We start from the raw sequence: 15,260 nt of genomic DNA, 5'->3' as shown, positions 1-15,260 counted from the left end.
TCATGGATGCTTGAAAAACATAGATACTGAAATAAACTTAATATTAAACAATTGGAGCAATTAAAAATAATCAGCATGTTTCTAAAATTTTCCTTGTAAGATATTATTTTTCCAACTTCTATCTATATAGCAAATCTCACGAAAGCTGCTAAAAGTGACATTGGGGCTTTCTATTGGCTGCCAATTGATTTGATAAACTGACTCACCTATAGAGGGTCAGCTATATCTTGACACCTTCAATGGTAAAACAGATGGAGCTAGAGCTTTAAAAGTTCTGTAGAAATAGGAAACCAAGGGGGCAGGTTGGAGAGATGAGTATGGGTGGGAGGTGGCTAGACCAAAAGGAAATGCCAGGCAGATAATTGGAAACAAAGATCTCATTTGGTTTAGTCATGTTATCTTTGGAAAAAAATCTCATCTAAGGCACAGTTCATGAATTTGTTAATTGTTTCTCCCTAATAACCTCTTTCTTCCCATCTTTCCCCTTTTGGCAGCATTTTTGGCACGCCTGAGGCAAACTGCCACATATGCACCCTCAACTCAACTTTTAATACACATCTGCAAATAATTTAAAAAGGAAATTAGACCAATTTGGAGGAATGGGGAGCAAGAGGAAGTGTGGGCAACTGGTTATTGCAGTACCAAAAAAATGGGTGTTATTGACAAAGCTGCCCCATCAGATAGCTTTGCTTCCATCTAAACGAATATTTATTATTAGCTGAATAGTGGAAGATGGATCATGGGTTCAAAGAGCCTGAGAGAATACAAGAGGCCAAGTGTCCAATCCCCTCATTTTGCAGATGAGGAAACAGTGTAAAGAAGATAAGTGACTGGACTAAGATCACACATTTACTAAGGGTCAGATTTGAGATCCGATTTCAAATTCTTGGAACCTAAGTTTTAGCTCTTTTGCCACTGAACACTGAGCAGGACTCAATCATTTTGACATGGCTGAAAAGAGGACATGAGCAGTCAACATGTACTTGTAACAAGTATAAAGAGCACATGGTTCTTTTAAAGGAAATCATTTAAATTTCTGCACTTTCTACAATTTCTGTGCCTAAGGACAAAGCTCCAGTCATTGTGCATTAGCAATAGCTATCTTATCCTTTCCATCTTTTCCCTAGGAATGTTCCTAATTGGTTTACAGCAACCAGCAGCCTGCAAACTACTTGTAGCATTGATGACCTCTGTAATCCTCATGAAAAGAAAGCAGTGAGCCTCATCTATAGGAGATCCTTCACTGAATTGAAAGCCCAACTCCATGATACAGAGACTGTTTTCCTGGATTGGGGGGGAAAATTATTTTAATCAATCACTGGAAGGAAAGCATTTTGGTATGGATTGGGTTTAAGCACCTCTCTTGAGAAGAGGTGAACAAAGGTCAAGGTTACTGTGAGCTGGACTCCTGGTTTTGAGATCTTTCCTCATCTCACCCTACAAACCAATTTTGCTTCTTTAGTTCTCAGTTTTTAAACTGTGGTTTGTGACCTCCATATGGGGTCTCGTGACTGAATGTGGGGGTCATGAAATTATGATTTATTATCAGCAAATGTTTGATATGTATACTTTATAAACCTATATACCTAGGGTCACACAAAAATTTCTTGGGCAAAAGGGGAGTATAAGTGGAAAAAGTTCAAGAAGCATTGCTTCAGTTCATGTTGAGTCACAATTTGGTTACCATCATTACCAGAAAAGGAACTGGATTTGGGATTTCATTGAATCTGAAAACTCTTGGATGAGGAAATTCCTTTCAATCCATTTCTCCACAAGTCTTAAGAATTCCCTTCAGTACTGAGAGATCAGTCTGTAGCAGAGGCAGGGCCTGGACCTGGATTTTCTGCCTCTAAGACCAGTTCTCCAATTGCTCCTTGGTGAGGCCCTACAGATCTCTTACAATCACAATTAATACTTATTCTGCAATTCTGGTAGCACTTACTCTGCAGTAATCCAAAGTAGCAACGAATTCATAAGATCCCAGAGAGAGTTCTGGCCTCTCATAGTGGTCTAGCCTTCTGCCAACGTGGTCCAGATGTTGGAAATAGAAGGGTGGAACTAAGGGAAGAAAAACAGAAGAATCACTTATATTTTTACATAAACACAGAGAAGTGAGAAAATCCTTAATGACCATCAAGAGAGAAAGGGATGATAGTCAGAGCCCTTGAAAGCTGCCTGAAAATGCACCTGCAAAAGCTCAAGCTCCGAGTGCATTGTGGGAAGGAGCTTTTACTTTGTGCATTTGACCTTATCTCATTCTACCCTTGAGAATTCCATCTGGATTTATTGCTACTACCCCCAAGAAACTTCAATATTGTTTACTGCATGGTACCCTAGGCTTTGGTCCAGCTGAACCGATAACTAGTGTTACTTAGTTCAATGTGTAAGCTGTGAATATGGCCAGCATGCTTGCCTGAAGGGCCTCCTGCTAAGCCAACAGGGCCTGACTCTGTGTAGCCCTCTCTCTGATGCATTTGGCTCATGGTACATGTTTGCATTTTATGGGGGAGAAGATTACTGTATTAGGGAAAAGACTCCCACTGGATGAGCCTGACTGGGGAAATCCAAATCTAGTGTGATTCAAACGTTGTCGAGGAGAAGGAGGATTAGTTCTGGCAAATCCTTGGATGGCATCCAAGAGCACAAATATGCTGTATTCTGAGTCATGGGCTGAACACTTGCACAAATACGGTGTGATATTTCTCGTGGAAGGGAATTCTGGCCACATGAAGGTAAGTAGGACTGACCACTGCAAACCCTGCTCGCCACTGGCCTGCTGTTACAGCTGAAACACTATAAGGAAGAGAACTTTCATTTGAAAGAGGCCAAGGGAATGGTTTCTCTTTTAAGAACAGGACCCTCAGATCTGAACTTCTAAAGAAAACCCTTTTATCTCAAGATACATTTTAAAAATACTTAACTTAAAAGCCTTTTCTGTTCTTGATGATCTGATTATTAAAAGCTTGATTCACTGTCTGGGCCCCCAGTAAGCGTAACTAGCATGATGAATTGTTTTGCTGCTGTGGCTTTTATTGTGGCCACCTCTTTTGCCTTTTTTTTTTTTTTTTATCCCCAGCACTTAGCATAGCGCCCAACACAAAGTGGGTACCTAATAAGTGTTTGTTGGCTTGACTTGTCAACTATTCACCTCATGACCATTTTGCCCTTTTCTTGGCCCTCTATTGTCCTCTATAATCCTATATCCCAATGTTTCTGTTGATAATTAATTGTTTGCCCTCCTTACTCTGCCCAATTGGGTTTTTTTCTTTTTGTTCTGGGTTTAAATTCTTTTTTAAGAAAATTAATAATAGTTTTTTTATTTTTCAAAATACATGCAAAGATAATTTTCAACATTCTGTATTTAAATTCTTTTGACTTTTGGCTCTAGGATTTATAAAGAAATGATCCAGGTCAACTAGGTTAAGTTTAGAGAAAGAGGATTCTAAGAATCAAGAGATAAAAAATTTAGAGATGTAAGCACTCTTACAGGCAGGCCATCTAGTCTAAATACTTCATTTTAGGTGAAGAATCTGAGTACAAGTGACATTAAGTGACTGGTCCAGGGTCACAAGAATAGTAGCACATAAAGTAGTGCTCTGCTTTCAATCTGTGAGACAATAAGGCTATATTCAACAGAAATTGGGAAGTGAAGAAGAGGACAAGGTTTACAGGGAAAAGAACATGGGTTCTGTTTTGAACATGATGAATTTGATATGCCTGTGGATATCTTGTTGGGAGTCGCTAATAAGCAAGAGTTAGGGTGTCTACTTATAGGAGTTATCTACATGGAAGTTTGGTTAAACCCATGGGAGTTAATAAGATTACTGTCAGAGCATGTCAAGAAAGAAGTGAGGGGCTTAAAGAGAAGCCTTGAGCACATTCCCATGTCGGGTGTGGGATTCTGGGATGATCTAGCAAAGGAGACTAAGGAGTGGCTAGGGAGGTATGGAGAGAATGGGGGGTGATCAGTGTCACAAAAAGCCATGAAAGAGAGAGCTTCTAGAAGGGATCAGTGGAAAACAATGTGAAATGTTGCAGAGGGGCCAAGAAAGATATGAACTGAGAAAAAACCACTGGACAGTACAATTGTGAAATCATTGCTCACCACTTGGTTATCCAAGGTTACTTTGAAGAAAGAAGTTTCATTTAAGTGATAAGGTTGGAAGCCAGACTGCAAGAGAATTTAAGTGGGAGGTTAGAAAGCAGAGACAACTGGCATAAACAGTTCTTGGTGTCTGGGTGTAAAAGGGAGTGGTGATATAGAATTTGGATAGGTGGGATTACATGAAGAATTTTTTTAAAGAGTTGGAAAGAGCTTATCATATAGATAAAGAAAGATTGCACATTTAGCAGGGAAGGGGGAGGACTGAAGGGACAAAGTGCCAGAGAAGGCAGACAAGGATGGAATCAGAGATACAAGGATGAGCAAGAAGAAGGACCACTTCTAGTTTGATGAGATTAGGGTTAAGGTAAATAGAGCTAGGGACCAGAATGATCTGAGTATTTTGGGTAATACTAGATAGAGGAAGGGTAGATAAAGTAAACTTAAAAATAAAGCTGTAATGGAGAGAAATGTGGGTCTGTAATTAGAAAACATAAGACAACTGGGTAGTGCTATAATGCATAGAATGCTGGGCATGGAGACAGGGAGACTCATCTTCCCAAGTTCAACTCTGGCCTCAGACAGTTCCTACCTGTGTGACTTGAGTGCATCACTTAACCCTATTTTGCTTCAGTTTCCTCATTTGTAAAATGAGTTTGAGAGGGAAATGGAAACCATTCCAGTATCTTTGCCAAGAAAACCCCAAATAGGGTCATGATGGAAAATGACTAAACAACAATAAAGGAGACTCTCAGGACTGCCTCACTCTCTAGAAAGCCTGTGCCCAGGGAGAAAGGGCTGCATGTGTAGGCAATGCCCTGTCTCTTTCCTCTTCCAATATTGGAGGTCTCAGGGAGATAGAGCTCATCGAGGGGTCTTCCTAGAGGCAGAAGACCCATGGTGTCCCCAGGCCAGGAGTAGCTGACAGACATATGTGAAGCTTCAGGAGCAGCTGACAGACATATGTGAAGCTTCTGACAAGTGAAGGGGACTCTGATGTTCTTTGGTGGGTGTCCTTCTCTTTGGACTATGCCCACATTTTGATGAAACCCAAATTTTCTTTGTGCAATGCCCGAGACATTGTCAAAAGAACCAAAAAGGTGACACTTGTTGGAGGTTTTAACATTGCTATTTAGAAAGTTTATCCATTCTGAAATATTTCACTTAAGTTGTGAACATGAAGTCTCTACTTACCATCATTCACACAGTTGCAAAATCCGCATTGGTACTTCCTTCCTCCTTCGATAAACTGCATAAATGGACACATATAGGCCTTGCACCTGTTGCATCTGACTGGTCCAGATTCACCGTGATTTACAAGATAAAGAGGCATCTGGGTAGGATATGACAGAATTTTTTTCATGTTAGTTTATTTTTCAATTAATGAGTATTTATTTTTTCTTTTTCTCACCTCCTCAAATTGAAAAGAAAAGAAAAAACAAAACCTTCAAAACAAATCTGTATAATTAAGCAAAATAAATTCTACCTTAAGTTAGAACAGAATTAAGAATGGTTGGGCCTATATACAGGCTTATTTCAGAAGCCTGGATTCTTGGAATACAGAGAAATCTCAGCAGCCATTCAGTCCAAGTGACACTTAAGTAAGAAGCCCCTGCTGAAAAGTATGAGTCTTGTCTAGTGAGAAACGAACCTATTACATTCTAAGGCTGCACTCAATCTGCCTATATGTAATTTAGAGGCAACTGATGGACATAGTAGAGAGAGTGCTGGGCTTGGATCAGAAGACCTGTGTTACTTACTATGTAGTGATAGGCCCCTACTTTGGCCTATCTCAGTTTCTTTATCTGTTAAATGGGGATAAAACTAGCACCTTCTTCATAGGATTGTTGTGAGCATCAAAGGAAATATTTATAAAATGTATAGGACAAAATAGGTGCCCAAGAAATATTTGCTCCCCTCCCCTAATCAAAACACATTTTGCTGTGCTTTATTCTGGGAACCACAATTCAGGAAGGATCTGATTAAGGTAGAGAATGCCATGAGGAAAAGAACTAGGGCGAGAGGGGCTTTGAGGCCATGTCATTGAAAAATCATCTGAATAAAAAGGATATGTTTGGTTGGTAACTAATTTTCCAGGAGTCTTTAAAAACTAATTTAAATAATATTCCTTGAAAGGGAGATCACTGGTAAAAACAACAACAACAATAGGTAATGGGATTTGGTCTCAATCTTTTTTTTTTCCCTGACCATTTTAAAACACACACTCTGTCCAGACCTAAATCACCAGGTCATGGTTTAGTGGACAATACCTGATCCACAGATGTAGATATTATATTCCTTTGCTCAAGTACCTTCATTGGCTTTCTATTAACTCCTCAATGAAGGAGCTCTATGCTCTGACAGGGTTATATCCTTGTCTTAAACAAGAGAACCCTTTTTTCTGCTGGCCCCTACAGTGTCTGATGCATTCTAGTGACTGAGACCCTTTTAGAACAAAAAGTAATATACAGTGCCAACATGACCCCTGTGTCTCTGTAGGTGTGAAAGCATGCTCACATTCCTTTTTCCACCCCTCTTTTAAAAACCCCAGAGAGCTTAGCAAGGTCTTTAGACAAGGGAGGTAACACTCTCCAAGCTCAGGAATGTGAAAAGCTTTTCAGCTGTTTAGATTTCTGTTTTCAGTCACTGGAACCTTGGCTTCTCAGTGCTCCTGCCTTGTCTCATCTTTCGGACCAGTGGAGAAGCTTTCCAGTGCTCTGCAGATGGCAGGAGTTTGCATGATCTTATAAACAGCCAGTCTCACACTTTCCTTCTGAAGGTGGTTTTATCAATTTTTTTAACCATACATTCCCGACCTCCTGATTTCTCCCTCGGGAGATTATGTATCTGCTCTTAGCAAGGACTTAGGATCACATTCTCTAGTCGGCCCTCTTAAAAATCCCCGGTTATTCTTTTTTATCCTTTGCTCTTTTGCCTTCAGTCATACTGGGGGTTTGAGGCAGGCTTCTCTCCTAATTGGGAAAGTGACGGAATGGGGCTCCTGAGCCTAAGATCCCTAACCAGCTGTTCTTGACTGGCACACTGGGATGAAATAATTACAGAGTTCACTTATAGCATCATGGATCAAGAGAGGCAAGGGGCCTCAGAAACCTAGTTCAGAGCCTTCATTTTTACAGAAAAGGAAATTAAGGCTGAGATAAATTGTCCACAGGTGAGGCATGAAAGAAGAACCTACTTGTTGACACTTCATCTCTGCCTTTGTCCCTTTACCAGCCTTTCTGGCATTACCTCCAACTCTTCCAGGGCTGGATTTTGGATATTTGACTAAACTGATTATATATATATATATTTTTTTTTTTTTTTTTTTTTTTTTTTTTTTTTGCTGAGGCAATTGGGGTTAAGTGGCTTGCCCAGGATCACACAGCTAGGAAGTGTTAAGTGTCTGAGGTCATATTTGAACTCAGGTCCTCCTGACCTCAGGGCTGATGCTTTATCCACTATACCACCTAGCTGCCCCTATTGAGTTCTTAATATGGGATAAACAAGGTGCTCAGTTTTAGAGTTATAAAAACAAAAGTAGGCCTTGCCCTCATGGAGCTTACATTCAAATGAGATAGACACAAAGTCCTGAGTTTAAATTCTTAATAAGACAAAGAAATGAGTTTAAATTCTTCATAAGACACTAGTTATGTGACTGTGAGTAAACTACTTTTCTGTTTTCTGCCTCAGTTTTCCTCATTTGTAAAACAGAAATAATAGCATTTAACTCACAACCTCCTGTCCCACATATCCTCCAAGGCCCTTTTCATAAAATGGTGGGTATTATACAATCTGGATTTGTGTCTTATTCCTCCTAAATGACTATAAACCCTCTTGTGGGGGGAGGTAAGGGAACATGTGCATCTTCCTCCAGTGGCCAGCATCAGGCTCTATGTAGAGCAGGTCCTTAAATGTTTCTGGAAAGACTGGTGAATCCCGAGCACTATTTGTATTAAATGAGGAAAGGCATTCAGAAAAAGATTCTCGCCATTTACACCCAGAGAGATGACTGTGGGAGCTGAATGTAGATCTCAACCTAACATTCTCACTCTTTTTGTTGTTCACTTGCATTTTGTTTTCTTACTCATTTACTTTCTTTTTTTGATCTGATTTTTCTTGTGCAGCAAGGGAATTGTATAAATATATTTATACATATTGGATTTAACACATACTGAATTGCCTGCCATCTAGGGGAAAAGGTGAGGGGAAGAAGGGAAAAAAATCTGAAACACAAGGCTATGCAAGGGTCAATATTGTCAAATTACCATGCATATGTTTTGAAAATAAAAAGTTTAATTAAAAATTTTTTTTTTCTCTGCATTCAGACTTGCAGAGAGCTGAGCCAGGAAGATGACACTTACAGTAAGATTCCTCTAGGGTGCACTGTGTCACCAGGGATAGCAAACCAGCTGGCCTGCTGGATGCCATTATTTAAAGAAACTGACTTGGCTCTTGTTCTGTTTTTTTCCCATTTTACCAAGCTTTTATTCACCCTCATCCATTAGAACCACCCCCACCTTTAAATCTATCTATATCTATGTCTATATCGATATATCATACATTTGAATGGAAGCAAAATAAGAGAAGGAAAAAGTTTGAAATTTAAAGACTGTTTTAGGTCTATAGTGCGACAGAGTATAGATGGAGGGGGGTTGGAGTGGGGTGGGACTGGGCTTGTGATTTCTTTGATATAGGGAACTCCCAAATCCTCTTAGTGCAGGACCCACATAGCCTTTTCCTTATGAGATGCCATCTTGGCCCTTGAGTGAAGTAGTTTGTCCCGGGATCACACAGCTAGTAAATCTGAACTCAGATTTTCCCTCCTCTCGGCTGGTACTTTACCCACTGTCCCCTACCCCTGCTTGTGTGGACATCATATTCTGGTATGGAATATGCTGGTACATTCCATGTATATTTTTCACTGTAAGGCTATGAAAGTACAGTTATCCCTTCTACACTGCAGGGGGATTAGGGATATGATGCCCATGCAATCTGGGAAAACCATATGAAATTTTGTACCTTTGTACCATTTCAGAAGTCTAATTTTTTTCTTTTATGGAATGTCTACAGTACCTTATTATAAAATATAGTTTAAATATTTGATCAGGCTCTGTCTTTTGGCCTATACATATTATCTACGGCTTCCAAAAACCTCTCCAAAAATTCCCACTTAATTTCTTATTGCCAATGTGTGGTATATCAAAACCATGAATGGAAAATATTTTTTTTTGAGATTTATTTTTTATTTTAAATTTTTTAAATTAATTTTATAATTATAAATTTTTTGACAGTATATATGCATGAGTAATTTTTTTTTATAACATTATCCCTTGTATTCATTTTTTTCCAAATTTTCCCCTCCCTCCCTCTACTTCCCTAGATGACAGGCAATCCCATACATATTACATGTGTGTGTTACAGTATAACCTAGATACAATATATATGAGTAAATCCAATTTTCTTGTTGCACGTTAAGTATTGGATTCCAAAGGTATAAGTAACCTGGGTAGATAGACAGTAGTGCTAACAATTTACATTCACTTCCCAGTGTTCCTTCTCTGGGTGTAGTTGTTTCTGTCCATCATTGATCAACTGGAAGTGAGTTGGATCTTCTTTATGTTGAAGATATCCACCTCCATCAGAATACATCTTCATACAGCATTGTTGCTGAAATGTATAGTGATCTTCTGGTTCTGCTCATTTCACTCAGCATCAGTTCCTATAGGTCTCTCCAAGTTTCTCTGTATTCCTCCTGCTGGTCATTTCTTACAGAGCAATAATATCCATAACATTCATATACCATAATTTACCCAACCATTCTCCAATTGATGGACATCCATCATGAATGGAAAATATTGATGTCAATGGGATAACTATGATCCTATTGCGCTACCCTATTCAGAGGATTCTTGTTCTGGCTCTAATCATCTAATCTCAGTTTTGCTCATCTATAGCTAAAAAAGGGAGAGAGTAATTCGAATACCAAGCAGGAATACAATTCTAGCAAGGTTGCATGGGGCACTGGAAAAAGAACTGGATTTGAAAAAGGCTCTGGCTTTGAATCTCTCTGGACTATTTCTTGCCATCCATGAGATCATACCTAACTCAATGCACCTTCATGATCAATAGGATGATGTGATCATCGAAAAGGCTACCGTGACTGTAGAATATATTTAGAGGGAGTAGATTCTGGAACATAGGAGGGGACAAGCACTCTGTCCTGTGCTCTAGACAAGCCATGAAGGGAGTGGTAGGTTCAGTCCTGAGTACCTTATTTTTAGGATGGATATCAGCAATCTGGAAAATGGTCAAATAAAATGGGAAGGGTCTCAACATGATGATACCTGAGGATTGATTGGGTAAAGAAACCTGTAATGCATTCAACCTAAAGAAGAGACCCTAGTTTAAACTTCTTCAAGGACTACATGGGGAAAGAGGGAATGGCTTGACTCTGGCAAGAGAATAGAATTGGAATTCACAAGGGAGATTTTAATGTTATATATGGAAGAACTACCGGCAATTTGAGTAATCCAAAGTTAGAAGGAGCTATCTGAAAAGATGGTGTTTTCTTCCCCATTGCATTTTTTAACCAAAGTCCAGATGACCATTTGTTGGGCATCTTGGTCAAGCTGACCTGTAGGTCCTTTCAGCTCTGAGATCTAGTGTTCTCTCTAGGTCTTGGCTCCCTCAACTGTAAAATAACTGAATCTTCCTAAACTCTGCCTCTAAACTATGTGAACCAATTCTGACAAGTTGAAAATATTAACTTTGAAGTTAGTTGGCAGAAACTTTGAAAATTTGATTTTCAGAGTCTCAACATTCTTAGAAATGAGAGAAGAAAGATCTGCTTTTATTCTGATTCTAAAATGAGGCCAGAAGAGACTTTGCTACATAAAAAGTCCTCCAAATGCAACTAAAAAGCACTATGTGGTCCTGAACAATCTTCAGATACAACAATTCAAATAATTTTAAAGTAGAAAGGTGAAATTCAGCCTCGAGGGCTGTTCCAAAAACCTTGTGACCCATAGAGAGGTGACTCTTTTTCTGAGCTTTGATCATTGCAATCACATAAAATATAACAAAGACTTCTCAGGGACTGGGTTGGGATGAGATACTTCTTTTTTTAAAACCTATTATTCCTATCCAGGAATCCATGAGCATCACCAGAATTTAAAGGAGAAATCAGAAGGATTATATTCAGAAGACAGAAATGCATCCAAGATAAGAATGATTAGATAATAGATGAGAATGTTTCAAAGTAGACTGTGGAAATCACACAGGGAAAGGGAGGATCTTAGAGGTGGTATATTGAAACCATTGCCCAAATAGGAGGAAGATCTCTAGAGGTGCCCTGGGAATCTGTACTTGGCTTATTGCTATATTGCATTTCGATCAATGATTCAGATGGAGGGAAAGTAGATGTACTTATAAAATTTACAAATGACATGAACTTGAGTGGGATAATATATTTTAAATATCAGAATAAAGATTCAGAAAAGATTTTCTGACTCATAACTTTGACAATTTGTCAATCTGACTAGAAACTTGCCATCTAAATCCTCACCACCTTGTATTTAGAACTAAAGATTCCAGGAATCAACAAACAACAGGTGCTTCCTATGTGGCAGGCAGAAGTATGGAGTAAGAGCTTACCAGGCATGGAGCACAGCCTGGATAAAGGTGTGGAGATAAGAGATGATATGCCACAGAATCATAGTCAGAATGAATCTCAGTATTCGGCAAGTCCATTGCTCTTATTTCAAGGAGACAGAAAAAGATTCAGAGAGATTAAGTCACTTGCTCAAGGTTATAGAGGGAGTAAATGTCAGATGTGAAATTTGAACACATTCCTCTGAGAGTAAGTGCTCTTTCCACTGTACCATGAATAGCAAGAAAAACAATTTAGCAGGAATATATTGTGTGTGATGGGGAATAATGGGAGTAGTCAGGGGCAGCTAAGTGGCACTACAGTGGGTCTGGGGACAAGTAGACCTAAGTTTGCATCCAGCTTTAGATACTTACTAGCTATGTAACCCTAGACAAGTTACTTAATCCCTATTTGCTTCAGTTCCTCATATGTACAATGGGGCCACATTGGAGAAGAAAAATGTCAAATTGCTCCAGAATTTTTGTAAAGAAAACCCTAGGGACAATGTCCAGGGATAATGTAGAATTGGACATGACTGACAGAACAGTGACAAGTCATCATGGAGGAATAGGTAGGAGCCAGCTTGTGAAGGACTTTAAATTCCAAACAGAAAAATTTTAATTTTATCCATCAGGACATGTAGAGTCACTAAAGTTTCTGGAGGCAGGGAGTGACGCAATCAGATCCATGTCTTGTGAAGGTCACTATAGCAACTGTGGCAAGAAGACTCAAAAAAGTAAAATGATTTGGCATTTTCAGAAGTGATTCCTACTAACAGAGAATCAGAGGACTTAGACGGGAGTAGATCGGTCATTCTACAGATGAGGAAATTTAGGCCCAGAAAGCAAAGCCAAGATCAATCTTATTTAGTGACCAAACTAGACCTGGAACCCAGACCTTCCAACTTCTAGTGATGTCTCCTAATTTAAGTGAAGAACATTGGTCACATTCAAATCATTCACAGAAAAAGGAAAAAAAAACTTTTTTCCCCTCATGAAGCCATGATCTCTTCTATGTCTATGATGAGGTCTGTAAGTAATGAATAAACATTTAGATCTGGGAGGTTGCTCTAAGAGGTTAAAAAATCCCAAACTGGCAAACAATGTTGGGATCAACAGCATCATGTAATGCTGAAGCTATTTTTTTCTATAAAGCAGTAAATTTCACCATATTTGGGACTAGGGCATAGCACATAAGCATTGGTTTTGAAAGACTATGGAAATGTACATAGTATGTCTCAGGGTATAGATTATCCTTGACTTATAAACATTTGAATTATAAATGTTTAACTATGCTTTGTGCATGGTTATTTTCTCCCTCTATCTTCTAGGATCCTACTCTAAATAGGAACTGCATTGAAATGAACTGATTGATAGAAGGAGCATCCAGCCCTGAACCCAAATTGCTGCTCTTGGTGAAATATGAAGGCACTGACATTTTTCCTATTTTTTTTAGCACCAGGCAAAAAAAAAAAAACATAAAACATGTTACTTCTTCATAAAGGAAAACTCATTGGGAGAAGATTTTATGACTAGTGTCAAGAAAGAATTTTTTTTTAATCTGCAAATACAGTATGGATGACAAGAGTTGGTTTATAACCCTATGCATTTCCCCATGTTTCTGTGAAGAAAATGAGATGTTTTCTCTTTCTTGTCTTCATAACTAATTTCTTAAGCTTTAAGATTTACAAAGCACTGTCTTTATTATAAGGCTCTGAAGAGGTAGGAAATAAAAATATCATTATCTGCACTGTACAAATGAGCAAACTGAGTCAAAGTGATGCAGATTCGCCTAGGGTCACACCCCTTGTAAATTAAACTATTTTCCAAAATTTTAAAACCACAAAAATAAGTTTTTTTCCCCACTGATCTGGCTCCCTAAGGATCAAGCTGAGGTATCCTTTATCTCTATAAACTCTAATGTCTTCATCATTTCTCTTCATAAAGAATCTATGCAGCTTAAAGCAATCAAACAAGCATTTATTAAGTCTTTACTATATGATCAGGGTGCTGTAGTAGGGATTTGGAACACAAAGAAAAAAAATGCAAGCACCCCATGCCCTCCAAGAGATCTTGATGCAAAGAATCCCACCAGACAAGTCAGTCTCCAAACATGAGAATAAAAGAATCATGCCAGTAGTGTTCTATGAGAAAGAGAGCCAAAATCTTTCAAACAAACCTGGCTTTGGTCTTTTGGTGCTTCCATGAGGGATTTCTGGGAGCTGAATGGCTGCTGAAGGCTACTCAGTTTGGACAGATCCCTGAGTAGAAGGGCTTCAAAACTGAGTGCTAAAAGGGAATCCCAAGCCCAATGTGGGCCACAAAGCTTCCGGATATATCAACTGGCAAGCACAGCAGGCTAGATTAATGACGCTTGCATCAATAATTGGTAATAGTTTTTAAATAATAATTGGTTGGATTTGATTTTAGATTTTTTGCTGACACAGTCTTCCAGGTGATGGGAGTATTTTTAAAGGTCAAAAACATATTTTCATTCTTGGAGCAGCTGTTAGAAAAGCCTGAAACTGTTCAAGTGAGGGAGTATATGCAGCAATGTTGGGGAGAGAGACATCTCTCCACATTGCATCATAAACCTGGAGACTTTTTTCTTCTTCAGTTCATTTTGGTTTCCATGGAGACTAGAAGTCTTTTGTAAGAGAGTCTTATGTCACTGAAATCAGTGGAAAGTAACTTGATCGCTATCTTGGACAGATGCAGAAAGTGACCCAGCCCCAAGACTTGGACCCAGCACTGATGAGAGAAAGCAGAGTGAATCACACCTGGGAAACCATGCAGTATTTTTAATGACCCCAAGTTTTGTGCTGAAATAACATCCTTTCCCTTCCCCCTCTCCCAACACTAACATTTACTCAGGGATATTGTATAACTGTTGACTATTGGAGAGAACTTTTATGCTCATAAAATCCTAAGTTCATGCTTATATAATAGCTAGTGGTCCAGCGAAACTGAATGAAAATCATTGAGAGAGAACTTTAAGAGATGTTACTGGGAAACTTTTCCTTGCAACTCAAAAATAGTAAACTTGACTTTCTCAGAAAAATGGCAGGACAGCTTTTGATTCTAAATATAGGACAAAGGAGAGGTAAAACAAGTAACAGAATAGAAGCTAAATCCTCCTTGATTATTCAGGATTAAGAATTGATTGACATCTTTAGGACATGCATCTCACTATCTGGAAGACATCATCTACAAAAGCCTTCCTCAAAATGAGTTCTTTGACAAAAGTGCTTTCTTAGAGCTTTGGAAGATCAGGGACCCCACAGTTGTGGGCATTCATTCCATGGGGGCACATCACTCCCCCATTGTTTTATTCCCTCTTTTCTTTTGTGATTCCTATCTGGTTATTTTCACAGAGCCATAGAGACCATACTATCATCCTTTTTATTACTTTTTGAGTAGTACAGACCTATTTATTTTTACTCCATTTTCATACAAAAACAAGACAGCAACAGGAAGAACTATCACTATAATACTTCCTACCATATGGTCT

At 38.8% G+C, this 15,260-nt stretch overlaps 1 protein-coding gene across 1 annotated transcript in view; it reads right to left on the bottom strand.

Annotated features, from left to right (window-relative positions):
* The window catches only part of SEC24D (SEC24 homolog D, COPII coat complex component), a 109,178-nt gene that overhangs the window by 40,965 nt on the left and 52,953 nt on the right, over positions 1-15,260 (bottom strand). Inside the window, exons 9-10 of the mRNA XM_074273759.1 lie at positions 5,297-5,435; positions 1,943-2,058 (exon numbers count right to left, since the gene is read on the bottom strand). Of these exons, the coding sequence (XP_074129860.1) occupies positions 1,943-2,058; positions 5,297-5,435 (255 nt within the window). The remainder of the gene's footprint in view (positions 1-1,942; positions 2,059-5,296; positions 5,436-15,260) is intronic.

The sequence above is a fragment of the Sminthopsis crassicaudata genome, chromosome 6, assembly GCF_048593235.1.
Source record: "Sminthopsis crassicaudata isolate SCR6 chromosome 6, ASM4859323v1, whole genome shotgun sequence".
Taxonomy (NCBI): Eukaryota; Metazoa; Chordata; class Mammalia; order Dasyuromorphia; family Dasyuridae; genus Sminthopsis; species Sminthopsis crassicaudata.
Note: the sequence above shows the minus strand (reverse complement) of the source record. Positions and strands in the feature narration are given on the sequence as shown.